This window comes from Pistacia vera, unplaced genomic scaffold (genome assembly GCF_008641045.1).
Source record: "Pistacia vera cultivar Batoury unplaced genomic scaffold, PisVer_v2 Contig404, whole genome shotgun sequence".
In the NCBI taxonomy this organism is placed as follows: domain Eukaryota; kingdom Viridiplantae; phylum Streptophyta; class Magnoliopsida; order Sapindales; family Anacardiaceae; genus Pistacia; species Pistacia vera.
This window is the reverse complement of record NW_022196229.1, coordinates 242,545-269,709: the sequence shown is the minus strand read 5'-3', so window position 1 is coordinate 269,709 and position 27,165 is coordinate 242,545. Positions and strand designations below refer to the sequence as shown.

General features: G+C 34.7%; 3 protein-coding genes and 6 non-coding genes across 9 annotated transcripts; all 9 read left to right on the top strand.

Annotated features, from left to right (window-relative positions):
- Positions 1-6,761: 6,761 nt before the first annotated feature.
- Positions 6,762-8,863, top strand: LOC116142032 (metal tolerance protein 9-like). The gene is made up of 6 exons (XM_031427494.1): positions 6,762-7,138; positions 7,232-7,344; positions 7,469-7,714; positions 7,864-7,944; positions 8,046-8,276; positions 8,371-8,863. The coding sequence occupies exons 1-6, from the start codon at positions 6,937-6,939 to the stop codon at positions 8,719-8,721; spliced, it is 1,224 nt and encodes a 407-aa protein (XP_031283354.1). The 5' UTR covers positions 6,762-6,936; the 3' UTR covers positions 8,722-8,863.
- A 4,057-nt stretch (positions 8,864-12,920) lies between these two features.
- LOC116142049 lies at positions 12,921-14,460 on the top strand. Its single transcript, XM_031427505.1, has 6 exons — positions 12,921-13,023; positions 13,112-13,189; positions 13,286-13,376; positions 13,468-13,635; positions 14,000-14,291; positions 14,389-14,460. Exons 1-6 carry the CDS (start codon positions 12,921-12,923, stop codon positions 14,458-14,460), a joined length of 804 nt encoding a protein of 267 aa, XP_031283365.1.
- Positions 14,461-19,431: 4,971 nt separating this feature from the next.
- LOC116142033 (metal tolerance protein 9) lies at positions 19,432-21,775 on the top strand. The gene is made up of 6 exons (XM_031427495.1): positions 19,432-19,752; positions 20,285-20,397; positions 20,499-20,744; positions 20,833-20,913; positions 21,026-21,256; positions 21,347-21,775. The coding sequence occupies exons 1-6, from the start codon at positions 19,521-19,523 to the stop codon at positions 21,698-21,700; spliced, it is 1,257 nt and encodes a 418-aa protein (XP_031283355.1). The 5' UTR covers positions 19,432-19,520; the 3' UTR covers positions 21,701-21,775.
- A 296-nt stretch (positions 21,776-22,071) lies between these two features.
- Positions 22,072-22,156, top strand: LOC116142083. The gene has a single exon (XR_004129946.1). It is a non-coding gene; the product is annotated as a small nucleolar RNA snoR117 (small nucleolar RNA).
- A 36-nt stretch (positions 22,157-22,192) lies between these two features.
- On the top strand, positions 22,193-22,282 carry LOC116142080. The gene has a single exon (XR_004129943.1). It is a non-coding gene; the product is annotated as a small nucleolar RNA snoR116 (small nucleolar RNA).
- A 224-nt stretch (positions 22,283-22,506) lies between these two features.
- Positions 22,507-22,592, top strand: LOC116142079. The gene has a single exon (XR_004129942.1). It is a non-coding gene; the product is annotated as a small nucleolar RNA SNORD25 (small nucleolar RNA).
- Positions 22,593-23,203: 611 nt separating this feature from the next.
- On the top strand, positions 23,204-23,303 carry LOC116142086. Its single transcript, XR_004129949.1, has one exon. It is a non-coding gene; the product is annotated as a small nucleolar RNA snoR69Y (small nucleolar RNA).
- Positions 23,304-23,420: 117 nt separating this feature from the next.
- On the top strand, positions 23,421-23,505 carry LOC116142089. Its single transcript, XR_004129952.1, has one exon. It is a non-coding gene; the product is annotated as a small nucleolar RNA snoR53Y (small nucleolar RNA).
- Positions 23,506-23,754: 249 nt separating this feature from the next.
- On the top strand, positions 23,755-23,839 carry LOC116142088. Its single transcript, XR_004129951.1, has one exon. It is a non-coding gene; the product is annotated as a small nucleolar RNA snoR53Y (small nucleolar RNA).
- Positions 23,840-27,165: the final 3,326 nt, after the last annotated feature.

Here is a 27,165-nt window from a genome sequence, read left to right as displayed (position 1 = left end):
AAATTCTTATGTAGTGCAGATCATCCAATGAATGTGCAGTAAAAACACATATAATTAAAGGTTCTAAAACGCTTTTGTCTGTATCATCGTCAGACATAACTCTGTGCGAAACTCCTGAAAAATCTTCAACTTTTGGCACTCTTCCAATTACATTTGAAGCAATCTTTAGGCAGGTTCTACGGCAAGGTACTGACCTAGGTTGTGTCACATTCATAATGTTGCGGAACCCCTCACGCTCCATAAAACTAAAAGGTAAAGTATCAACAAATTATCATTTTTGCATAGACTATCTAATCAGTTTGGAGTTCATATTTCCATGATCACCAATGAAGATTATGCGGAACACCGAGGGGCAATGCGCTTGAGGATCGCTGTGATCCTTGTTGAAAAACATTAGGGTCTTCTGTCTCTTGTCCGCCACATTTGAAGGATATTTTTTGCATCTATTTAAAGTGGTTTTACGTAGACAACTCATTCCTCCCTGTACTCGGGAATCTAGAACACTACCACAGTAACTACCAGGTCGCAGTCAAATCATCTTATTTACAATCGCTCTAACAAAGTGAATCTCACAATTGATAACTATTCTTCCTAGTACTTGTATCTCTGCAGTTTGGGGGCTAAAGGTGATGGTGGTGGCATGGAATTGGAGTTTAGGTTGGAGTTGTACTCTTGTCGATGTCTCAGAGTATCGTCAGCAGCGAGACCATTCTAAATTCCATCAAATAAAAATTTATGTATTAAGTAAATAAGACATCCCCTATAAATCATTTATTTTTTATTTATTGACAATAACTAACAAATAAAAGAGAAAATGTTGTGACATGGTCAAATTATAAAGAAATCCAGCAATAATAATAAAAAAATAAGGAACCAGTTTACACAAGTCTGGGGTCCCATCAAATAACCAAATTAAAATTCAATTTCATAAACTTCAAATAATGTAGCCCCATACAGTCACTACGGGTCCAGAGAGAGTTATGAAATTGGACCTCAACACTTTCAAGTGCAATAAGTAAAACACAACGATTTAAAAAATATTTAACATATATACTAAATAATGTCAATAACAAATTGGACTCATAAACTCGATCAAAACACATAACTATTGATGACCGTTATTCAATGCAAATGGAATTGGGTTTAACCACTACGAGGAATGCAGGATGAGAAATGGTGAGAAGAACATCTGCAAGAACAGCAGAAGCCAAATCAATCCAGAGGAAAAAGTAACTCCTCATTCAAAATACCATGGAGGGTCAATCTCAAACTTATAACAGATAGAAGATAAACAGGACCCCCTCTCATGGTAGAAGGCCTCTAGCACGTGTACATGAACTTCTCTAACAGTAACTTAAATTGACCAGGATCCATAAAAAAATGACAAAATCAAGCACTAAATAAGATTACCCATATCAAGGAAGGATAAAGATTAATAAGCTTGCAATACACCACATAAAATTTCATTGTTTCTAACATAGCTTTGTGTATCCATAACCAAAAACGATACCTCAAGTAAACTATAAAGAAGAAGTGTACTACAAATGGCAATTTTGCAAGGCAGTAAATACATGCAAACTCAAACAAAATTTTAAAATAGTTCTATAAAGTATAAATATTACCGAAGGATATTGTTGAATTAGAAAGGATGATGATGGGGAACAGGGGAGCAGTTGAGGATGTCGGGGAAAACTAGAGCTGTGGTAGTCGCTCTCGACTGTTGTGAAGTCATCACTGTTCCTAGTTCAAGGAATAGATCCCTGCAGAGCTGCGGCTGTGGACTGTGATCTGTGGGTGGTTGTGTGTGGGTGCTGCTATGGATTGGGATGGGGGGGGTTTTTTTGTGCGTGAACTTACATGTGCAACAACTATGGACTGTCGTGTCGGCTTCTTTTCGCTGGTGATATGGGGGTTGTTGTGCTAAATGGTGCGCTGGGTGAGTGGGTGTTGGCGAAATGGAGCTGGAAGTGGATGGGTGTCGTTGTGGGCCTGTCAATCACTGTGGATGGACGTTGTAGGTGTGGGGCAAACAGGCGGAAGTGCAACAAAATGAAGAACTCGAAGATGGAGTGGGTGGAGTGGAGGGAGTGGAAGTGGCAATGGAGGTTGGGTGGAGTAGACGCAGTCTGTGTGGAGTGCTGCCAGTGAGATTGGAAGGTTGGGAGGCAACGAAGGAGAAAATAGAGAAGTAGAGAATATTGCAAAAAAAATAAAGGTTTGCTTATTATACTTAGGGTATAAACCAGTTGAAAAACACTCAAACTGGAAAACTGAACCGGTTTTCCGGTTTTTTAAAATTTTGTAAACCAAAAGCCTGAAACCGGTTCAGTTCGGTCCGGTTCAGAATTATTTCTACCACCCCTGGTTAAATTTTTAAAAGTTCTTGAGAGAGAAACTCTAGGGCTTGGCCACCTCCTCCTTGGCTCTCTGTATCTGGCTCTCTCTCTTTTTACACTCCTATTTTTCTTTCTTTCTTTGTTACTCTGTTTTAGTTTTAGTTTTAGTTTAGTTTTTGGCGTTTTTTTACGTTTTCGATTTATCTGTTTTTGTTTTTACTATTTTGTAAGTCGTAAAATATTTCACTTCTGGTTGAGATTTCTTTATCCATTATTAAATATAGAATTCAATTCGCCCCCTGAATCTGAGACCAACAATTTATTCAAATTAATATTTAATTTTTTATATGAATATATGATATCATTATATGATGCAAGGATAATATTAGGTCCGTTTGTTTTATTATTTTGGATAAGATTTTGGGAATAATTTTAGGTAGTTGAATAGGAGAGTATTACGAGTAAGGGTGTTCAAAAGAACCTGTTGGAACCAGAACTGGCGAGTACCCGAGGTTTGGTTCCGGTTCCTACCCAGAATCGACTGTCAACGGGTAGGTTCTGGTTCCAAATTTTTGGAACTGTTACTGTGTGGTTCCGGTTCCTATAGCTAGGAACCAAAACCAGAACTAGAACCAAGAACCAGGAATCAAGACTAATATAAAATAAAATTAAAGATTAAGGGGGTAAATAAAAATTTTTGTAGAAAAAGTAATGTGAATACATTTATATTTATATCTCATAACATTTAAAGTAAGTTGGTTTGACTTTTGAGAATCTTTATTTACAAAGTAATGGAGTTTGTAATTTTGAATTTATAATTTATAATTTTATTTTTGTTAACAAGTGCCCGGTGGGGAGGTATTTGTAAGTTTTTAAGGGTTTTTTTGCCATTTTAAAAACTTTTGTGGGGTCATGAATTTTACAGGGTACCCAGAATCGGAACCAGAACCGTTGTTATAGGTTCTGGTTCTAGGTACCTAGGAACGGGAACCGTCGGTTTTGGTTCTGGTTCCAAATTTCAAGGACCTATCGGTTCTGGTTCCTTCAAAAAATGTAGGGTACTCGGAACAGAACACCCCAAATTACGAGGTAAAATTTAAAAATTTACAAAAAAAAACCTCTTAAGTTTGCTAATTTAACTAAACACCCCAATATATAAAAATTTTGTAAAATGACAAAAACACCCCCACCACCCACAGTGCCAAATTCCGGCCACCACTGCAGGAATCTGGTCGGAAAATGTTGTTACGATGCAGACTGGTCGGATCTAGTGGGTCGAGTGTCGATATGGTCTTTTCCAGCCAGATCCACCACGAATCTGGCCGGAAAAGGCCAGATCTACGGCCAGATCTGGTCGTCAACAGTCGAAAAAGTCCAGATCTGGCCGTCAGTGACGGCCAAAGATATAGCCGTCGTTGTCGGTCAACGATGGTAATTTCTTTAGCCATCGTTGACGGCCACATCAGTGAATTACCGGCCAGTTCCGGTTGTTTGTAGGTCGTTGTGACAGATTCCAGTTACCACCTATGGTGGTTGCCAAAATCTAGTAAGTATGGGTGGGTGGGGGTGTTTTTGTTAATTTTTAAACTTTTTTGGGGTATTTATGAAATTAATAAACTTAAGGGGTCTAAAAGTAATAAAAAAATATACTAATATTTCTCAAATAACAAAACAAACAATATTTGGGGAATAGGATTAGGAATATGGGTAGAAATAATGTGCCAAACGCACCCATCATATGTTAGAGTTTTTTTTTTTAATTTCAGTGTCCAAGTCAGTTAGCACGCAGTTCGACTAATCTTTTGAATCCTTAAAGTTAACAACTGAATAAACTTTTCAATGGCCACCCTTATTAAGAAGGAAAATCGAACTCAAAACCTCTTGAGTTAGAGCATCTCTAAATGACTCTTTATATTACTCAAACTCTTTATTATAAAGAGTCTATCTATAAAAACAAGAGTCGAACAGACTCTTTATCTTTAAAATATAATTAGAGAGTGAGTTTGACTCTCTACATTTAGATAGTCAAATTTCACTCTCTATCCTAATTTTAATTAATAAACTAAAAATTCTTATACGTTTTATTTATTAATTTTCTCTCCCATTAAATATCNGCAAATGCTTATGTTTTTTTGGATACTTGGAGCAATCAATTTATCATGTCCAAAAGCATTCTCCATGGCTACTAATCTATATTCTTCATTTTGCTCAACTGTATAGTGTAAAAGTTCAAGAAAGATTCCCCGATTCATTGAATTATTAGACTCATCATGGCCACGAAAAGACAATCCTTGCCGAAGAAGAAGCCGACTAGCAGAAATTGATCATTTCAACCGAATATGATAATCTTCTCGCTGTTGGTCAGATTTCTTATTAATAATTGTACTCACATGCTACTTTTGGTTAATCAAAGATTGACAATTTTTCAAAGCTTGGTTATGATAGCTGTTAGGACCTCCAATATGATATTAAAAATTTTCAAGTCTCTTCCAATTGCGAAACCCAACAAGAACAAAAGAATCACCGCCACTTTGCTCACCTTTATCTGGTTTGAAAAGATAACAAAATAAACAATATGCAACATCATTCTCAACACTATATTCCAACCAGTAAGGATATTTGTCAAACCAAGAACGTTGGAAACTCCGTTCATGATCACCAGATTTTGATTTGGGAAACTTATGGTTGCGAGGTTGACAAGGACACTTTTGTAAATAACGTATTCTGACTTGGTCTCGAACATTAGGATGATAAAAAGTAATTCTTGGTCGAAATCCAGGATCAAAAGAAAGATTTTCCAAGTCAACTTCGAAGCAATTTTTCTTTGAAGAAGGTTGGTTTTCATTATCATTGACACTAGAACAAAGTTGAGATATCTCAACAATTGACTTTCTTTTAAAATATTTTTCCATATCTAAATACAAAAAAATAAAATTATATAAATGCAAAGAAATAAATTAACTCATGAATTGAATTCTATAATAACTATGGAAATTCTAAATTTTCTAACTTAAAGTCTTAAAAGACTTGAACAATATATAAAAATAAAAGCCTCCTTGGTTCTATCTATATTTCTATTTCTATTATCTATATATTATTTTTCTTCTAAATTTTGGGACCACAAAACAATCATTTACCTATCACAAAATATTGGAATTTAAAAATTTCTCCTTTTTTCCTAAAAGTTTTCTCAATAAAAAATTTAATGTACAATGTTATTATGCTAATACATACTACACAAATAAAAGAAAAGGATTATAAAAAAAAAAAAAGTACTAACTAGAGAGAAAATAGCTGATTAAATTTTGTTGAAGTCTGAAATATGAAGAATTAGTGAGAACAGTAAAGGAACTGTGCAAAGACTCGAGGGACTGTCGGACTGAGGGTTTGCAAATTGTAACAGTAGAGTAAGGTTTTGCTTTTACAAATTTTATTAAAAAATTGACGGTGGGCGGTGGGCCAAGTCTTTTAGTATTAAAATAGAGAGTGGGTCAAGACTTTTTAGTCTTAAATTTGAGAGTTTGCCACATTTTTAATATTTAAAAATAAAAATTAAGAGTAGGCCAAAGTTAAACCAAATAGAATAACATGTTTAATTTTCTTTTTTCTTTTTTCAAATTGAGGCCCACCCTTAACACACTTGGGATCCGTCCCTGCTTTTATACACTTAAAAGTTTTTATCATCTTATCCGACCACTCAAAGATGGTTCAAATATTAGAGTTATGATCCACTAATTTATTTATTATTTAATTGGGTATAATGATTTGTATTCATATCTTTTCATAGTATAGAATAATTTTTGTTTGTTATATATATATATAATTAGAAAAGCCTAGATGCTTCTGACTCAGAAATTGGTCAATTGGATTGTAGGAATTGAATTCAACTTGTTTATAATAATATATTTGTTGGACCATTTTCGGGCCAATACAACATAAGCCTCATCCAGAAACAATGCGCTAAAAACAAAACCAACAAATGTATGGATAACCCCAATGCAATAGAATAAAAATTCAATATAATCCAATACTAAGAAAAAGTAGCAATGACATCCTCTATTAAAAAAAGTAATATGTATACGATTAATCACGATTTATCACATGGAAGAAGCAGGGTATAGAATGATGTCTCATTCTTTCTATATGTTATATGAGAATGGCACAACACTTGTAAAATGTTGGAAAATAGTTGGTAGTGTGAACAAAGAAATGTGATGGTAATATTCCTGAAGTAGGATTCCTTCCCCACTTGACCAAATCTAAATTTAATAACATTATATTCTCTTTAATAAGGCATGAGTTTGATGATGTTTACTTCGGTTAACTACTCCAGTTTCAATTTTTGATTTTATATAAAAAAAAAAAAAAAAAAAAAAGCAACCTTGAATAGAAGTATAACATATCAGCATCCAATTGATTCGCTTCAAAACCAACATTCTCCATGCTTTCTTCACTGAATCTTTTCTTTTCTTTCTTCACCTCAGTTGGAGCGGTTGGATTTCCAATTGTCATTCTCTATTTGTTCATTTTCTAAGTTTTGAGCATTATATAAGCAGCTGCAGCTCTTCCTTCTACTGCAAGAAATTGATCAATCTGCTTCATGTGTTGGGGAGTAAACATGGCGAACAATCTTCGAACAGATTCATCCGATTACCGGACAGAGCTTCTGTCTCCTGCACCTGATGGAGACAACGTTGTCGAATCAATGGAACCCTCGTGGAGACTTAACATAAATAAGTTTCACGTTCCTGAGAAACATGTTGACTCTAGTTTTGGTTTCGGTCACTTTGTTAGAACCCTAAGTCAGTCCTTAATTTATTATATTGTATTTTACATGTTCATAGCCTTAATTTGCAGAGTTATTTTGATACTGAATTGGGTGCTTTTTTTCTCAGGGAGACGAAGGAAAATTGCGGAATATTACAAGAGGCAAGAGAAGCTTCTTAAGGGCTACAATGAAGTTGACACATTCACTGAATTGGGAATTTTGCCTGGAAGTTTAACTGAGGTTTGTTCTGCAGAATCTTATAGTTTCAAATCAGCTTTCATGAAACAATGGAATCACTTGGTGTTTCAAGTGCATTCTTGTAAATCATTTGAATGTTTTCTGATACAAGAGCTCTCTGTTTCAGGATGAAATGAAGCAGATTGCAAGGAGTGAAAGGGTGGCAATTTATGCATCAAATGTAGCAAACTTGGTGCTTTTCTTGGCAAAAGTTTATGCTTCTGTTGAGAGTAGATCATTGGCAGTCATAGCATCCACTTTGGACTCCCTTTTGGATCTTTTATCAGGATTCATTTTGTGGTTCACTGCTTATGCAATGAAGAATCCCAATCACCACAAGTACCCTATTGGCAAGAACAGGATGCAACCTGTGGTAAGCTTTTTCACTAAAAATTAATGACAAAGCAGAAACGCTAAAAGAATAAAAGAAAAACTGACACGTAGCCTTAGAATGTAAAATCCGTGATACCTTTTTTGACATCCGAAACAACGAAATTGACTCAAACTTGTCCTACTTTTCAGGGAATTGTTGTTTTTGCATCAGTAATGGCAACTCTCGGACTGCAAATTTTGTTCGAATCAGGTCGAGAACTCCTCATAAAGGTATGCACAAGAGTTGTCTTGATAAGTTTAGGGAACATAGTCACTTGCAATTAGCCTGTTCTACAATCAAGCTTATAATGTTGTTTGTTAACTTTGTGTAGGCTCAGCCTGATAGGGATCCTGAGAAAGAAAAATGGATGATTGGGATTATGGTGTCAGTCACAGTAGTAAAATTTGTGCTAATGATGTACTGCCGTAGATTCAAAAATGACATTGTCAGGGCCTATGCTCAAGACCATTTTTTCGATGTCATTACTAACTCCATCGGTCTTGCAGCAGCCATGTTAGCCATCCAATTCTACTGGTGGATCGATCCTGTCGGTGCCATCCTAGTAAGTTAAAATCCGAAATTCCTATCAGAACGTTCACACCTGAAAATATATTCGAATGAAACTGATATGATATTCATTATTGTAATGCGCGCAGATTGCTTTATATACAATGGGAAACTGGGCAAACACAGTGATGGAAAACGTGTGGTCATTGATTGCGAGGACAGCTTCAGCAGAGTTTAAGGCAAAGCTAACATATTTGATATGGAATCACCATGAGGATATCAGCCACATTGAGACAGTGAGAGCTTACACATTTGGGAGCAACTATTTTGTGGAAGTTGATATAGTTTTACCAGGAGAAATGACCCTCCATGAAGCACATAATATTGGAGAGACTCTACAGGAGAAGCTTGAGAAATTTCCTGAAGTGGAGAGAGCTTTTGTTCATGTTGATTTTAATACTACTCATCAGCTTGAGCACAAGCAGAAGAAACCTGCATAACCCTCCAAGAAAATAGCATATCTAAACTGAGATAATTATTCAATTTGAAGTTGTTTAATCAGTATAATCTTTGTAAAACCGAAAAAGAGAATTAAGATTATTGTTTACTTTATTGTAAGGGTGTGAAATTATTTTTGCTATTAGGTATGCTAAGATATAATAAGAGATTTTCTTTCTTTACATAAATATAATTAATTTTTTCACCTTTATATAAAAATATACCTGAGTTGACTCTTACAAGAGAGTTAATTTATATATGCAAGAGTTAACCCATCCATGGGTAGCTCAGATGGTTAAGACGAATTGGACAGTCTCAGATTTGATTCCCTATCTGAGTATACCCGATTTAAGTGGAGGGTCGTGGCATGATGATAGGTTATTGCGCTAGTCTCCCTCAAGGATTAGTCAAGGTGCACTGGGTCATAGCGTGGCCGTGGGTTGTTGTATATATTCCAAATTTTTCATGGATGTTTAGACTTTTCTTAAAGTACCAACTATTGGTTGTGGGTGATCAGGTGGATTTCTTTTGGTTGAATAAGCAATTAGTGTATGACTAGAAACCCAATTGGGCAAGCAACAAAAATCTGTGAGATGAGCAGTTGTTTATCTATCTCGCTTTAGGGATATATATAAAATTAAGTAGAGATATCTTTATATCTAAAAATCATATAGTGCTGAAGATAATAATATAGAAATAATAAGGTGATGAAATTTGCACTAGTTAGTCCTAATCTTGATTAATTAAATCAGAGTGGGTAAGCATGATTGTTGTTGCATTCATGAGCGTGCATGGAGCAGCCACCCATATAATAAACCCTAGTGGATATACCTTTAAAAGTGCCTTTGATGAGTGACCTTTCTATCTTTCCACTCAAAACATAATTAATTATAATATGCGGCCGTTTGGAGAGGCTTGTTGGTTTGAAATTTTTTAACGTGGGTAATATTTGTTTAATTGAGTAGATAACCATATTTGGCATTTTGTACAAAAACATTTCGGGAAAATAAGATGATAAGCAATGCCAAAAAGGGGGTAAATTGCAGGGATTAATATTACTTTGGGGGTTTTTTTTTTTTTGGGGGGGGGGGGGGGGGGGGGGGGGGGGGGGAGGGGGGTGATGTGTGGCGTTTATAAAACATTCCTCCAGTAATCATAATTTCTGTCCACATCTTGCTTCTAAATAGTGGATTATGCGGACGAAAATATCCTTTGGTTTATTAATAATTACAAAATAGCCAATTTGCACAAACAGACGTATTTATCCTCAGTTTTTTGATTTTCTGAACGAAACGACCTTGCTTTTTATCATTTTTTTTTTACGAAATGCCACGAAGATTGATGTACCCATATTATCCTCAGTTATTAAAACATTCCTCCGGTAATCATAATTTCTGTCCAATCTTGCTCCTAAACAGTGGATTATGCGGACGAAAATATCCTTTGGTTTATTAATAATTACAAAATAGCCAATTTGCACAAACAGACGTATTTGTCCTCAGTTTTTTGATTTTCCGAACGAAACTACCCTGCTTTTTATCATTTTTTTTTTCAAGAAATGCCACAAAGATTGATGTACCCATATTATCCTCAGATATTTGCATATTGTGACCAATATGCCCTTGAACTTCATTAAAACTACAGTATAAAAGAAAAAAATTCACAATCGTACAGCCACAATTTCCTTCTCTGCTCTAAAACTTGTTCGTTGCCGCTGGAGTCTTATTCTCGTCGATCTCGTTCGCCAATTCGTCAGTCTGATCGCTATTTCTGGTAAGTCCTTTGCCCTCTTTCCTTTTTATGTTGCGTGATTTGTTTGGATTGCAATGCATAACCCTAACTTGTCCATTTTGCCTCTGTCGTTGGTCCAACATGTTCGTCGCAGTAATGTCGGGTCTTCGTCGCCATCTGTTTGCTCCCGACAACACTCCAATCACGGTTATCAATAAGTTCGTCACCTCCTTATGGTGTAAGAAGATTATTAAATTGAGAGAGTTGGTTAGTTTCGCTTTAGAGAGGGTAATATTGCCGTGGAATAACTGATTTGATGCCGAAATTACATGAAAATAGTTTGAAATGGCAGTAGGGTTTAGGGTTTAATGTCGTGATTTGTTGCATTTGAGTTAGGGTTCCTTTGTTTTTTCTATTTAAGGTTTGGCTGAGTGTGTTCATTTTTATGTGTGTTAGGGCTGAAATTGCTGAAATTGTGTGTATGAATTGCATTTTCGGTTACTGTTAAACGTGATTTGTTTGGATTGCAATTTCAACCCCTAACTTCTCCATTTTGCCTCTGTCATTGGTCCAGCATCTACGTCATAGCAACCTTTGCTCTTCGTCGCCATTTGTTTGCTCCCAACAGCACTCCAATTGCGATTTTTGGTAAGTTCCTCATCTCCTTATGCTATAGGAAGATTATTAAATTGAGAGGGTTGGTATGTGTCGCTTTACAGAAGGTAATATTATCGTGGAATAACTGATTTGATGTTAAAATTACATGAAAATAGTTCGAAATGGCAGTAGGTTGCTGATTTAATGTCGTTATTTGTTGCATTGCATTTAGGGTTGCTTCATTTTTGTATTTTATGTTTGGCTGGGTGTGTTTTTTTTTTTTTTTTTTTTATGTGAGTTAAGGCTGAAATTGCGTGTATGGACTGCATTTTGGGTTACTGTTATGGTTGCAATGGTGGCTGGAATTTCAGGTGTTTATGGTTGCATTTTTTGTCAATCTGTGCATGTAATGTTGCCTGAAATACTATGTATATATGGTCAATTGACTTGGCAAGGTAATTGAAATGCTGAAATTGATTTATTGTTGGAATTTTGGGTGCATTCGATAATTATTTGAATAACATTGTGGTTGGAGCTTTGGCATGTTTGGGTTACTTGTGTTTTGGGTGATATTGCTTTTCTTTGGAATATAATGCAATCAACGACATGCTTGAAAAAGGTTACGACTTCGGGTGGAATGATGAGGAGAAATGCATTACATGTACCAAGGATGTCTTCAATGACTAGGGCTGGGTAAGTATGCTTGCGTTGGTTTATTTGTGTACATTTATTTTCTGAACTTCATGTTTATATGTACTCATACAAATGTAATATATCTTATGATGATTAACTTTTTTGTAGAGTCATCCTTTTGCAAGAGCACTGCGACACAAACCGTGGGTGCATTATGATTCCTCTGTCAACATCTACGGCAAAAACAAGGCCAACAGAGCTGGTGTGGAGACAGCAGCTGATGTTGTTGAAGACTTGGATAATGACACTACTGACAACAATGGTGAACAGATGGACATGGATGTCGATGTAGATCTCAATGTCGACGAGCATATTAGTGCCCCACAAAAGGATGATGTGGTTGATTTTACTTGTCAGGCGATCGTTGCTAGTCAAAGCAGAGTTGCGATCAGCAGTAAGAGGAGGAAAAAAAGGCTGGAAAAGCAACAGACTGGCACGCCACATTGGGCAGGTTTGAGACTGCCTTGGCTGGGACCTGAGCTGAGCTGAAGGGTATTGCTAACTACTTCAAGAAGGAGACCCAAGAGAAAGACCGTAAAGGGCAGGTGTATTCGATCATTTCTCAATTGGATGGGTTCACAATCACTGAGAGGCTGACAGCCACCACAGAGATTTGCAAGGAACCTCACAAGATGGGTATCTTGTATGGGTTACCAATGCATGTGCATGTGAAGATGCAGCTTGGAGCAAGTAATGAGTACCAACCAACGTTTGATTTTTAGTGAAGTCTTGTAATGGGGGTTTTTTTTTTTTTTTGTGCACAAGGTTATTAGAATGTTGACATAGTGGTATTCCTGTATTTGTATTTTGCCTATATTCTAACTGCATATAGGATGATGTCTTTTGTTATGTTTTTGTTAAAACCATGTCTGTCTTGTAATTAAATGGTAATGCTCTATGTTTGCAGTTAGTACGAGAAGGTACGGATCACTAATATGGAATGTAAAAAACTCTTAACTTTGGTAGTGATATATAAAAAGATATATGCATGTCTGTGCATTTAATGTTTGTTATCTTAGTATGGTGAATGTGACATTTTGATTTACTTATGGAAACTGACATTTAGTTCACCAGGAAGTACGGTCAATGTATACTAGCATTTCTAAAGTGTCAGTTTTATAATTTTTGTTTTCTTTCCCTCTTTGATGTGCTTTGTTTTATGGGTTGGTGTGCAAGAACAATGGGAGGACCATCACGTTGCCCAGTAGTGATGACAAAAAGCACAAAAGTTCGTGAACAATATCAAGAGAGCCACACAGTTTGTACGGATAGCAATGTGAAAGGTATTACGATTGGATAGTTATGGAGTCAATTTGTTGTATGGTTGGGAATAATACTTATTAACGTAGCTCATAATTGATTGATGCGTAGATGTAGGCGGGACCAGTCATTCAATACATGAAAAATGTCAAGAGATTCCTCCAGCCTTAAAGGGCAGCAAATGCAAAGGTACCAACCTTGTAACTCGTAAACTGACTAATGCTTTCACTTATGAAAGATGTTTGGAATTGTTTGCTAATGTAAATGAATGATGAACATATGTAGGTGCCACAAATCAACGAAGGTCAAGTAGGCGATTGGCAAACAGCAGGGGAGGGGGGATGTTGAGCAGCAGTATGTTTAACCTCCACATGGGGTACGAAAATGTTTTACAATTTACATGCTTCACGCCATATTTACATAATATGTTTACCTCATATGATTGACTGTATATTTCTGATTTGCAGGAAGTTGTGGAGGAGTTTTAAAGGAGACAACTTGCACAATTTCATCACCCTGGACTGCATGTGGTTTTTTATGTACACAAAAGAAGTGTACAAAGGGAACGTGCTGAAGTGGATTGATGAATTGAACATATTCTCAAGGAAATATGTGTTTATTCCTATAGTCCTCTGGTGAGTGAAGATATTGTGTATGTAGGCATTTGTTTTATACTTACCAAACGCGGACATGGGTTGATTTTGGTTGCTTAAGAGTTGACATTGATAATATGCATAAATTATTCTGACAGGGGTCATTGGAGTTTGCTGATTTTGTGCAACTTTGGTGGAGATGTAAACTTGGAAATTAAAACTCGATGCATGGTGCTGCTTGATTCGCTTGGATCAGAAAATGGAATGACGCTACAACCTCTGATTTAATGGTAAACTTTGATTATTTCACAATTATTTGCAAGCACATTTGAGCACATGATGAAATTATATTGTTGGAGATGTGGTACTGGAATGGGTTTCAAATTGTCCAAGCTTAATTATGCAGGTTTATGAGGGATATTTATGAATTAGGAACAATGCCCAAGCATCCAGCATTGATTGAGAAACTGCCTTTGCTAGTGCCTAAGATGATAAAACAGTATATTGTGTTGGTTGATGGTAATTACTGGTTGATATGTTCAGTATTTCATGTATTTGTTGTGACCGATAAATGCACTCACCAAGTCCCTCAACAACGGAACGACATGGATTGCGAATATTTTGTACTGTATTATATAACCAAGTTTGTGGAAGTTGCCCCAGAAGATTTTTCAATCAACGACGAGTATCCTTACCTTGTAAGTACTACAATTGTTTAATTGATCAGGTTGATTTGTTTATTGTCTCTTTAATTATAATATGTGGGTTATTGTTGTTGATTTTTATTCTCCACAGATGACGCATGATTGGTTTACACTGGCTGAATTTACAACCTTCCATGACAAACTGTTGTGTGAAGTTGAATAGCATAGGCTGCGTTTTATTCATTTATGTATGATTATTGTGTATTGAGTATTGTGTAATTAGTATTTGCAGATGTCAAATTGAGTTCACTTAAAAAATGGTGGTGATTATGTTCACTGTTGCAACGTGCGGAATTATGTATTATTATTGGTTCACAAATTTAAAAAGAATAGTTATACAGCATGTAGTTAATTTATTGGAACATTGCTTGGATTCAGCATAATGTAAATGCACAGGTACTCCAAAATATGTGATATGACAAATGTACCAATAATTCTCACACTTTTCACACATAGTTTCCGCCCAGGATAAGTGGAAAAAGTTAACAAATTTCCTCAAATTTGGAAACTTGCATATAAATTCTAGCCATGGTGTAAACCAAAAAAATACAATTTTTCTTTTGCCTTGAAAAAAAAAAGGCTTCAATTGAACTAAAGTGGAAATTAACATGTACAAACTATGATTTGTGGCAATACACAAATCAAAGTTTTAAATAGAGTCTTAGATTGGGAGATGGCAACTATATTTGTTGCAATACCAGGGTCAGGTGTTGAATGTATACCCAACAGAAAATACAATAGTTTTTTTTTCGGAGTTTCAATAGTCTGTGTAAATTTGTCAATAAATGACTTAACAATAAAATACTTGGCTAAAATATAACAAAAGGAATTTTGTTAATTGATCATTTCTTTTATTAACCAAACACGTTAATTATTTATACCCAGTAATCATCTAAAGGGCATTTTAGTAAAACATAATCAATACATCTGCTGTTACAGCCAACCAAACAAATTAATTAGTAGTACAAGTAATCATCCCAAGGGCATTCTAGTAAAAGGGTATTTCAGGACATCTATTATTACTGTCAACCAAGCACATTAATTATTAATACATCTCAATTGAACTAAACACAATAATAATTTAAACCCGGTAATCTACAATGTAATATTTCTTTTTGGTAATCTTATTACTAAGATAAAAAAAAAATATATTATATAATCCAAACGCCTCCTATATATAGACTGCATTTGACTAAATGGAATTCTAATATCTTTTTACTTTATTTGTTAACTTCCTTTACCAAACACAAAGGATAATTATAAATCATAATATCGTGAGAGGATTCAAACTTGTGACATATATAAAAGATCAAAAGTAAATGTAATTCTAGTTGTAAATTAATCAAGATGTATGATATGAAATGTGGAAATATAAATTTGAATCTAAACTCCTTGCTAGCAACCATGGATTTTCGCACACAAAAGTTTACAAAATTTTGTCTTTTCTTGGAAAAAGAAATTCACGAATTCTAATCCACTCCCGACGTACAAAAAAATTAACTCTTATTAGCAAGAATTCAAGTTTGAATTAAAAAAAAAAAAAAAAAATCAAAATGTCTTGCTGGAGAAATAGATGATGATGATTACTATCTCATATATATGGGCGCGAGGCGAGGCTGTGGATCCCATTCCCCATCCTTCTGCATTTGCCTTCCCAAACCCCACTCTGCCCTCACCTGTTCAAAGAAAGTCTCCACCCAACCAACCAACACAGCCTGCCAACTCCTCGCCCAACACATGTATCAGTTGCACGTGCGCAAGTCTCCTTGTAGGGTGGGGCGACCTCTATCCCCATCCCCGATGACGGGGAATTTTTTAGTCCCTATCCCCGATTTTTTCAAGGAATCCCCACATCGTAAGAGGCGGGGCAGGGTTGGGAGGGAAAAACGCCCATCTCTACTATATCATATACTATAATTAAAAAATAATTAAGCCTTACCTAACTTCAATTTACCTATAGAAAGTGGAATCGGTTCCTCCATAATAGAACCAACCGAAGGCCTGTCTAAAAGAATTAATTAGAGAAAATTAATATACAGTAAAACATCTCTATAGTCATAATGTTGGGATCAAACTAATGTTATTACTATAAGGAGGTTATAACTTAATAGAGGTGTAGTTACAAAAAAACTATTTTGATTTCTTATTTTATAATTCATGTTTTAATAGTATGTATTAGGGCTTCAATTAATTATTTTAGTAGTATTAGGATTTCTTATTTACTTTTAATATTACTTGTTTCTTATTTTATAATTTATGTTTTGGTAGTATTAAGATTTCCTATTTACTTTTAATATTACTTGATTTACTATTTTAAATTCATGTTTTGGTAGTACTAGGATTTCAATTCATGTTTTAGTATTAGTAGGATTTCAATTCATTGTTTTAGTAGTAGTATTAGGATTTCTTATTTACTTATCCTAGTAGAATTATGATTAGCCTGCTATAAATAGGGTTGTTATGTTTCAACTTATTCAATCAATTTTTCAATAAAATCTTCCACTAATTCAAGTGATACCTTTCTTCTTCCTCTAGCAAATCAATCATGCCACTCAAAGTTGATACACGAACTCAATTGACCGAAAGTATTCGTGTTGAGTTGTGCAAAATGAAAGAATCAAACCCTAGTTGGAAGCAGAAAGATCTTGTGAAGTGGTTAGAAGATACTCATGGTCTTAAGGTATCACAAACAGCAATATCTAAAACACTCAAAAGATCAACTGACCTCCTTCAAGAAGAAGGATTGTTGAACCCAAACACAAAACATTCAAAGATGGTAAAGTAACAAACAATGGAGTCTGCCCTCTATGAATGGTTTGTATGCCATCAAGAGCATGTCAATATGAATGGTGAATTGTTAAAAGAGAAGGGACATATATTTCTAAGGAAACTTTATCCCGAAGCCACCTCATTTGGATTTTCAAATGGATGTTTGGAAAAGTTAAAGCAACGACATGCAATTCATTCCTTTCGTCGTTTTGGGGAAAGTGGTTCAATTAATATGGAGAAAATTGAAGCTAGTTTGCCATCGATAAGAGAGGAATTAGACAAATGGGCTTGGAAGGACATTTATAATATGGATGAAACTGGTTTATTTTATCGAATGCAAGTTGATAACTCTCTTGCAACAAAGCAGTTGGAGGGCCGAAAGCAAAACAAAGACAGGATTACAATTGTTATTTGTTGCAATGGCGATGGCTCTAACAAACTTCCACTTTGGGTCATCGGTAAGTTTCTTAATCCAAGATGCTTTAATAATGTTAACCGTGATAATCTCAATTGCAAGTATCGAGCGAATTCAAATGCATGGATGACATCTTTGTTTTTTATGGAATGGCGTAAATGGTTTGATAGCCGTTTGGATAGAAATGTCTTGCTTATATTGGATAATTATACTGCACATGGCAAAAAGGAGAATCTGCCCCCACTTCATCACACAACTGTTCTGTTCCTACCACCAGCTAGCACTTCCAAAATCCAGCCATGTGATGCAGGCATTATTAGAAATTTCAAAGATTATTATCGGCAGCGCTTTAATCGCTTACTTTTGAAACGGATAGAAGATCATGTATTGGAACCAGAAAAGATATGTATCCTTGATGGAATTGTAAATGCAATTGCTGCATGGTCAATTGATGTGAAGCCACAGACAATTATCAATTGTTTTAAGCACTGCAAAATTAGGACCCCCGGTGTTGATGAATTACAAGTTACAAATGAAGTGGATGAGGAGAATAGAAAAGTCATTATAGAATTGAGTGATTATATTCGACAACTTCATTGCACTAATCGAATGGATATTAATGTCTTCCTCAATCATCCAAATCAGCAACAAAGTCGTATATGTTTTAATTGAAGAAAAAATCATTGCTGCAATTAGACAAGAAGAGAAAGAAAATAATCCTGAAGATGATAGTACGAAAATGCAAAAAGTTTCGTGTCATGAAGCTTTAAAGATGCTTGAGAAACTAGAAATATTTTGGCTTCAACAAAAAGGTGTCCATGCTAGCGAGTTATTATATACTCGTAAGTTAGAAAATTTGGTAACAACTCTAAAGCATAAATCATTATCTCAAACAACTTTAGGTAAACATTTTATTTTATCATAAATCTTTAATATAACATAGCATATATATTTTTTTTTTAATATACAAATAATTATTACTATGTAGAGGCAACTTCAATGGCGGATCCAGAAATTTTTTTTAGGGTGGGCCAAAATCCAAAAATTATATATATTAATATTTAAAAAAAAATTTGAGGGCCTACCCAAAAATAGGCTGGATCCGTCCCTGGACAACTTTCTTTAAGATGGGAATTAAAAAAATTATAACTTATTATAATGTGGAGTTTATTCTTATTTATAACTATTCCAAATTGGGAATAGATTTTTTTATGGCTAAATAGAATTTATTCTTATGTAGAATACCACTATAAAGAGATTTTACTGTATATGTGTGTGTATGGGTGGTATATTCCAAGATTTTGTTGCAATTAATTCGACTACATAATGTTCTAGCAAACGGTTCAAATCCACTAAACCTGTCGTGTTCGAAAAGATGATCTGAAGAAATGTCAAATCAACAAAAACAAGTGTAGCATAGGAACGGCAAAATATATGAGGTACAAAACAACAATGATTTTATCATATATTTTGAAGCAATATTTTTGCATGAGTTATGATGATATNATAATGTTCTAGCAAACGGTTCAAATCCACTAAACCTGTCGTGTTCGAAAAGATGATCTGAAGAAATGTCAAATCAACAAAAACAAGTGTAGCATAGGAACGGCAAAATATATGAGGTACAAAACAACAATGATTTTATCATATATTTTGAAGCAATATTTTTGCATGAGTTATGATGATATCAAGAAATATGGGGCTCCTTAATTTATTACAGATTGTCCACACCGAGAAAGAGGGGTGGAATATCTTTCCTGTATGTGATTCCTACGTCGAGAAAACCTGTAATTCTTGTAGACATACATATAGAGACGTATCTCAAACATTCTTAGTATATTTTGAAAAGAAAAAAATAATAATAAATGATGCCACGTTTGTGCGTGTATATATAAGTAGACACCCGTTAGTTAACCATTTTTAAGAAGACGGTTTTGCTGAAGAAGCAGTTTATCATCACCATCTTCTTCAAAAAATTTCTCTGAAACGTTATTGTTGGTTGCTTAGTTGAACTTATATTCAATTAAGAAGAGAATTCCATGGAGAGTAGAGATGAGAGTTGCAGTACTATTGAAGAGGGTGGTGCTGATCTTCTTCATGAGGCTCAGCTTCTTCGACAAAAAGAAGAAGATGATGATCATAATCGTGTTAATGCGGTGTCGTCTGCATGGCGCCTCACTCTTGATAGGTTTCGTATACCACAGCATACAGTGTCTTCTTCTCCTCATCAACATCACACTTCTGCTTTCTTTCACCATCTTTGTATCCCAAGTATGTCTCTCTTCGCTCTTCTTCTTCTTCTTCTTCTTCTTCCTCATTAAGAAAACTTTATACGTAGCAGATATTTCCAGAAAATGTTTCCGGAGTAGTTCCTTTTTTTTTTGTAAGAATTCTCTACAAGAAAAGAAATCAACCCCATTGCACTTTAATATAATTAAACTAATTTTAATTAATTAGATATTAGTTCTTATTAATCTACCTAATTTTCCATTGCAGCTTTTGGTTTTTTTTATGGTCTTGTCACTTTTATTAAAAGTGAGTTCATTGTTGACTGTGACATGGATAAAACTTAATTAACAACTGTTCTTTTATAAAGTTTCTTAATCAATGGTGAACCATTGAAGTTCTTTCAGAACTTAGATTTTATCCAATGCAATGGTAATTTGACACAGTAACTAGATGGAAAATTTTGATTTGTTTTTTGGATTGTAGCAGTGGTTTTAATTAAAGTAAAAATAATTTCCTGCTTAAAGGATTTTGGCATCAAAAACCTTTAATTACTTTGATTGATTTTGCATATCAGAGAAACAGAAGAAAGTTTCAGAGTATTACAAGAAACAAGAAAGGCTTCTTGAAGGGTATAGTGATATGGAGATCATGACTGAAAAGGGTTGTTGGCCTGAAAGCCTAACCGAGGTAATTCTAATGCGTGTTCACTGCGTTCATTTTTTGTTAAGCGAAGCAAACAGTAGATGCTCTGTTTCTAAAAACTGAAAATTATGGTTAATTTTGCTCAGGATGAAATGAAGCAACTTGCAAAGAGTGAGAGGTTGGCAGTTCACATATCAAATGTAACTAACTTGGTACTTTTTATGGCAAAAGTTTATGCTTCTATTGAAAGCAGATCTTTGGCAGTAATTGCCTCAACTCTGGACTCCCTCCTAGATCTTTTATCAGGTTTTATTTTGTGGTTCACTTCAAACGCCATGAAAAATCCAAACCAGTATCACTACCCAATTGGAAAGAAGAGGATGCAACCAGTAGTAAGTTATCAATTTTGTTCTTGACAATACTAAAATCTGTGTTCAATTTCTGCATACCACATTTAGCTAATCAGCTTCAAGTATACAGGGCATCATTGTTTTTGCATCAGTAATGGCAACTCTTGGACTACAAATTCTGCTAGAGTCTGCACGGGCAATAGTTACAAAGGTATGTTATCTTTTGTGTACATATTGTCCGTCCCACTGAAAAATTTTCGGTCATAGCCAATCTGTCTGTTTGAATAAGAACAATGACTTTTGAATGGTGTCTTCTGATACAGTCTCGACCTGAAATGGATGGCGAGCAAGAAAAATGGATGATTGGGATAATGGCATCTGTGACAGTGGTCAAGTTTGTGCTAATGATCTACTGTCGTAGATTCAAAAACGAAATTGTCAGAGCCTATGCACAAGATCATTTCTTTGATGTCATTACCAATTCAATTGGTTTAGTCACGGCTGTGCTAGCTGTGAAACTCTCCTGGTGGATTGACCCAACTGGAGCCATAATAGTGAGCCTCCACAACTATCACTAAATCTTTTAAAATTTATTTACCTCTGGATAATTTTGCTCAAATAAATTTCTGGTTCCGCCACTGCAGATAGCATTTTACACGATTGGCACGTGGGCGAGGACGGTTCTGGAGAATGTATTTTCACTGATAGGAAGAACTGCCCCGCCAGATTTTCTGGCAAAAGTGACATATCTGATATGGAATCATCATGAATTGATAAAGCACATTGATACAGTGAGAGCATACACATTTGGGTCACATTATTTTGTGGAGGTGGACATAGTGTTGCCAGAGGACATGTTACTGCACCAAGCTCATAACATTGGAGAGACATTGCAGGAGAAGCTTGAACAATTGCCTGAAGTTGAGAGAGCTTTTGTGCATATAGATTTTGAGTTTACACATCGACCTGAACACACCAAGAGCCTTCAATTAGCTTGATGATTCTGTAAATATATGCAATGACAGATACTGCAGCTTTATTGAGCTAATTAATTAAAGGGTTTTGAGATTTCCGCTGCATTTTCTATGATTTCCTATCATGAAATACATACTGATTTAGAGAGAGTATTTGAAGGCTTGGCCTTGGGTCTGGTCCTGGGCCTGGGCCTGGGCCTTGGAAACAGAAAAAGGGCATATAAGTAAATCCAGAATGAAACTAGGGTTTCGAAAGCACCTCTCACTCTATATATAGGCCACATAAACCCTAACCCGTCATTTCAATTTTCAATCTCATGTCATCTTCTTCCTCTCGCCGTCTCTGTATCTCCGTCTTAGATTAGTTTTCTTTATGTTAGATGAATTGGATGAAGGGCCTGTGATGCTCACAAATTGTCCGTACCATCTGAGATGCTTTTTCCTTGATGCATTCAATTATTCAATTGATTTCTGAGGCCTCCTTTCGATTTTCTTTTGCTTTTGTGTTATAAATTCAGGCGCTGATGATTCAAATTTATACCATCAAACTTTGAGAGCTTTCAGAGGAAGCTTGTTGATGTAAATCTTCTACTATTCTCTGAGCCGTTTGGTGTTCGTTTTTCGGAAACTTATTTTTGGAGTAAAAAGGCAATAAATTAGAGTCTCTGATGCGCTTCTGTCAATAGCGTTTTCAGCGCTGTACGTTGCCGAGAAGGATTTGGGGAATGAGATTCTGGCACTTTGTTTTCAATTTCTAAGCTTTGTGCATTCAGATTTCCCTATATTAAAAAAAAAAAATTAATTGTGTTTTTGATTTAGAGGAATTACTGAAAAACAGTGATGATCCAACAGACCTGTAATGATTTTGTGAAAATGATCACAAACTCTTTATGAACATCTAAGGGACTGAGTATTGTTTCATCATTTTTGCTGTTTTCACTGTTTTCTGAAACTCGTTTTCTGTTTTTTTTCCTTTTTGGAAAGCTTTATTTGTATTACAAAGTTTTTTTATACTTTTATATTTGTTTTTAATATTACTTGTTTTCATGTTTGGATGCATTTTAATTTAAGTGATTGTGAGCATTATAATATTGGAATGAAATGTGCTAGATGGGTAGATATTAAAAGAGGAACCCAAATTATGATAGAAAGGGGAATTTGAAAACCTTTGCAATGGAGATGAGGTTTGATGTCAAAACTTGTGGAACTGTAGAAGCTATAACAACTTCTCTGACAGGCCCTCTTGCTATCTTGTACAGTTGTACTCCCCTTTCAATCTTTATAGGAAAATAATACCCCTAAAGAAGGAATATGCTTGTTGGTTTTGCAAGTTGCATTTGGCCCAAAAGGAAGAATATGCTGCTTAGACTGCAGCCTCATATCACTTGAAAAATATAGATGGGAAAGTGTTGAGATGAGATTCTGATGAATGAAATCATGGAACATAATTTATTTGATGTGTGGTTTTGTAGCTGTGATTAGGTTTTAGGTGTTCAGTTTTGTGTGTGCTAAAGAAAAATTATTTCAATGTTCAATGATGATAAATGCATAATCCCAGCTCTATGAGGCCTTTGTTATTCAAAGGTCAGTGAATATAGACTGTTTCCAACATTTATCTGAGCAACATAAAACTTTTTTATTTGTACCAGTTTAATGAACTGTTTGTTTTTGTGCTTATTTGATGTGTTTCTGTATCTGGGTATTCTTTATTTTGTATTTGTTCATCTGGGTTTGTTTCATATTTTTTCCATGTGATGGTTCAAAATAATCATGCTAGTGTATATCTGATTGTTTTATGACCGAAAGATTTACTTTTTTCTAAGGGAACTTGAATGATTTGAATGTTCCTTCATTGGTTTATTTAAAATCTTGAAAAAGTTGTTTTTGTTAGGTCACAATTGAGCGTGTTTCTTAGTTTGGTTTTATTTCGTGTTAAGTGAAGAGAATCTGAAAAAAATTGAATGTAGGTTGTTACATGATTTTGTTCGTGATTGAGTGTGAAAAGAATTAATATTTCTATTTCTTGTGAAGATTTATGTGCTTATGTTGAATTTTTGCATAATCACCGCTAAAGAATTGTTCCCAGAGATGTTTCATTACCGACCATGCTAATTCTGATAATTGGATGACTGAATACTTGTTTTTTTATGTTCTGAGGGAACTGTACTTGTTCTCTTCTGTGATTAAATTTGTTGCTCAGTTCTTTTTAAGCTTTTAATTTTTGGATGTATTTTAATAAATCTCAAGCAATTGTCAGTGAATTAATTCACTCATCCTTGATCCAGCTGCAAATTTGATTGCTGTATAAATCTCTTGGATTTTATTCTCATCTTATGGTTTATGGTTTTTATATGGTTCATTTGAATCCCAGTAATTGTATCAACAACAGTTTCGACTACTCATCTGCCATCAACCACCATGTATTTTAAACTTTGCCCGTCATGCTTTTCTCTGAATCTGTATTTTCCAGTATGTATATTGAATCTAAATTCTGACAATGTCAATGATGTTATTTTTCCCTCAACTTTTTGTTCTACCCCTTTTTCACATTGCGTGTTTTCATTGTGATTATTGCAGGTTAGCTGCTTGAAGAGATCTGAATTAAATTCCCAAATTTCATTCGGTTTCGATTGAGTAAAATGCATTGTGAATTCCCAGATTTCATTAATTCTATCGAGTAAAATGTATTGTGATTTGAATTAAATTCCCAAATTTCATTCGGTTTAAATTGACAGAATTAATGTATATAATATAAATGGAAAATGTTATATAACCAATCTTTTCTCATAATTTTTTTTCACTCGCAATGGTTTTATTGACTTCACAAATGATAAATAAAAAAAAAAAATCAATTCAATCTAGAGTATTTTTGTTTTTACAATGAATATTACGGTTTTTAACATAAACTACTAATGGAATATGATATTTGGGGGGCGTTTAGTTTAGGAATGTTATATTACTGGGAATGTTAGATTACTGGAAAGATAGATTACCTTGGAAGATTACTGGGAATCTTTAAGAAAATATGTTTGGTTAGTTGATGGGTATGTTATATCAATATGTTTGATTATAGGAACAAATTGGTGGGTATGTTATTTAAATTACTAAATTGACTCTTTTTTAAATATTAATATAATATTATTTTTATTATTAATTTTTGAATAATTCTTTTTAACCCCCAATATTTCAGATTTAGCTAAAACACCCTGCTTATAAAAAACTTTAATTTATGACGAAATCACCTCCACCTCCTGTTGCCGCCTGCCACCACCGCAAACCACCGCCGGAAAATCGCCGGAGCCCCTAAAAAAGAAGAAAATTCTGTGGGAGGCTCCGGAAGGCTTCATTATGGCCGTTTCCTGTCATATTGATGGCCGAAAACTGCCATATCAAGCTAGATCCCTGGCCATTATCGGTCAGGTCTGGACCAGATCTGGTCGTTAACAGCCACGGATCTGGCCTGATATGTCCGTTTTCGGCCATCAATATGGCCGGAAACGGCCATAACAAAGCTCCCCAGAGCTTCACACAGAATTTTCTTCTTCATTAGGGACTCCGACAATTTTTCGACGGTGGTCCGTGGTGGTTGGCCTGCTGTCCGCGGTGGTGGCTGGGTGGCAGTGGTGGTCCGTAAATAATTTTAAATATAAGGGTATTATTGTCCAAAATTTTAATTAAACAAGGGTAAAATTGAAATAGGATATTAATGTAAATTTGTTTTAAAGTAGGGGTATTATTGTGTAAAACTTTTATTAATAAGGGATAAAATTGTAACAAAAAAAGATAACCCTGGTAATCTCATAATACCTAAGAAAATGGAGGTAATCAGATTACCTCTGATATTACCAATAGTAACCAATATTAGTATTTGAAGATTACCAGTATCTGATATTACTTGACAACCAAACATGGTAATCAAGTAATATAAGATGACATTACCCCAGTAATCCCACTTAACCCTCAACCAAACGCCCCCTTGGTAGGAATGGGCGTGTTCCTTGACCTGGCGAGGACCTGTTGTGACTTGGCCCGAACTGGGTGAAGATTCCTCAAATGGATTGGGGATCGGGCTTGGGCCTCGGCCCAAAAGGAATCTTTGAATTTGGGATCGGGTCGGGGACGAAGACAGTTCCATCCCCAGTCCAACCTATCCCGATTCACCCGTATATTATATATATAAATTTGGGAATGCTTTTGATAAAATCTGATACAAAAGATGTTATATTTAATTTTTTTAATGACATGATATTATGTTATTTTGATGTAATTTATGGCTGCACTTGTTTAAGTTTTTAGAATAGTATTATATAATTGAATATTATTTAATCAAATAGAATATGATTACAAGGATGTATTTTAGAAAGAATTTTATAAAAAATATTTATAGTATTTTTTAATCCCTTACATTTGTTAATTTATTAAACATCATCTACAATAAAAGTTTATAAATTAACAAAAATACTTTCACCCATCCAACTATTGTTGGTGAGGCTACCGCTGTCGGACGGTGGTCGAAAGTCTTCAAAATGGTGCACGACTGATTGGATCTGTTAGATCGTGTGTCGATTTGGCCTTTTTCAGCTAGATCTTTGTCCTAAATTTGGTCGTTTTCGACTAAATCTGTGGTAGATCTGGTTGAAAATGACCATATCGGTGCACAACCGATTAGATCCAATCGGTCGTGTACCATTTTAATGACTTTCGACCATCGTTCGGCAGTGGTGGTCTACTGTTAACAATAGTTAGGTGGATGGTGATTTTTTTGTTAATTTACAAACTTTTATTGAGAAAAGTAATTGTTAAATATTTTAAGTTGAATAGAATATTATTGAATTTTAAGTTGAATGAAAAAATAATTATTTCACTCGATTGGATTGGATTGGATAATAGGATAGGATAGTGTTCAAAAATTTAAACAAACGCAACTCATTTTAATTAGAGTCTAATTGCATCTAATTGTCACTACTAACTCTTCCTAAAAATTTTGATCAGGTTTAACTAGGGGTGGGATATCCGGTTAACTAAACCGGATTAGGCAAACCGGAAATCGAATTGGTTATTCGATTATAAATCGGTTGTAAACTGAACCAAATATTCAGTTCGGTTAACCAGTTTTTTAACAGGTTTTCAAATTAACCCCTAAAATTCTTCAATTTTTACATTTAAGTTCCTAAATTCAAATATTTATTATTTTATATATATTTTCATGTTGTTTTTCTCTTTTATTTGGGTATTATTGTTGTATTCTTTGTGTGAAAAATACATTAAATTACCTATTTGCAAATACTGAATGCAAAATATGAAATAAAAACATAAAGAATTCAATTACACATTACTCAATACTCATTAATAAAAACATTGGCATAATTAAAAACTAAAAAATATTTCCAAATAAAAAAAGTCTTCTTCAAAATTCAAATCTTCAAAGCCGAAGTCCAAACTTCTTCAATCTGCTATAGTGCTACTGAATAAAAAGAGTCTTCCTCAAA

Excerpts from the sequence above, each read along its gene's own strand:
- LOC116142049 (XM_031427505.1), top strand. The coding sequence starts at position 12,921 with ATGGGAGGACCATCACGTTGCCCAGTAGTGATGACAAAAAGCACAAAA. Across the intron at positions 13,190-13,285 it reads AAAGGGCAGCAAATGCAAAG|GTGCCACAAATCAACGAAGG; the intron begins GTACCAACCTTG and ends GAACATATGTAG. Across the intron at positions 13,636-13,999 it reads TTTATTCCTATAGTCCTCTG|GTTTATGAGGGATATTTATG; the intron begins GTGAGTGAAGAT and ends TTAATTATGCAG.
- LOC116142032 (XM_031427494.1), top strand. The coding sequence starts at position 6,937 with ATGTGTTGGGGAGTAAACATGGCGAACAATCTTCGAACAGATTCATCC. Across the intron at positions 7,345-7,468 it reads TGCCTGGAAGTTTAACTGAG|GATGAAATGAAGCAGATTGC; the intron begins GTTTGTTCTGCA and ends TCTCTGTTTCAG. Across the intron at positions 8,277-8,370 it reads ATCCTGTCGGTGCCATCCTA|ATTGCTTTATATACAATGGG; the intron begins GTAAGTTAAAAT and ends TAATGCGCGCAG.
- LOC116142033 (XM_031427495.1), top strand. The coding sequence starts at position 19,521 with ATGGAGAGTAGAGATGAGAGTTGCAGTACTATTGAAGAGGGTGGTGCT. Across the intron at positions 19,753-20,284 it reads TCACCATCTTTGTATCCCAA|AGAAACAGAAGAAAGTTTCA; the intron begins GTATGTCTCTCT and ends TTTGCATATCAG. Across the intron at positions 20,398-20,498 it reads GGCCTGAAAGCCTAACCGAG|GATGAAATGAAGCAACTTGC; the intron begins GTAATTCTAATG and ends AATTTTGCTCAG.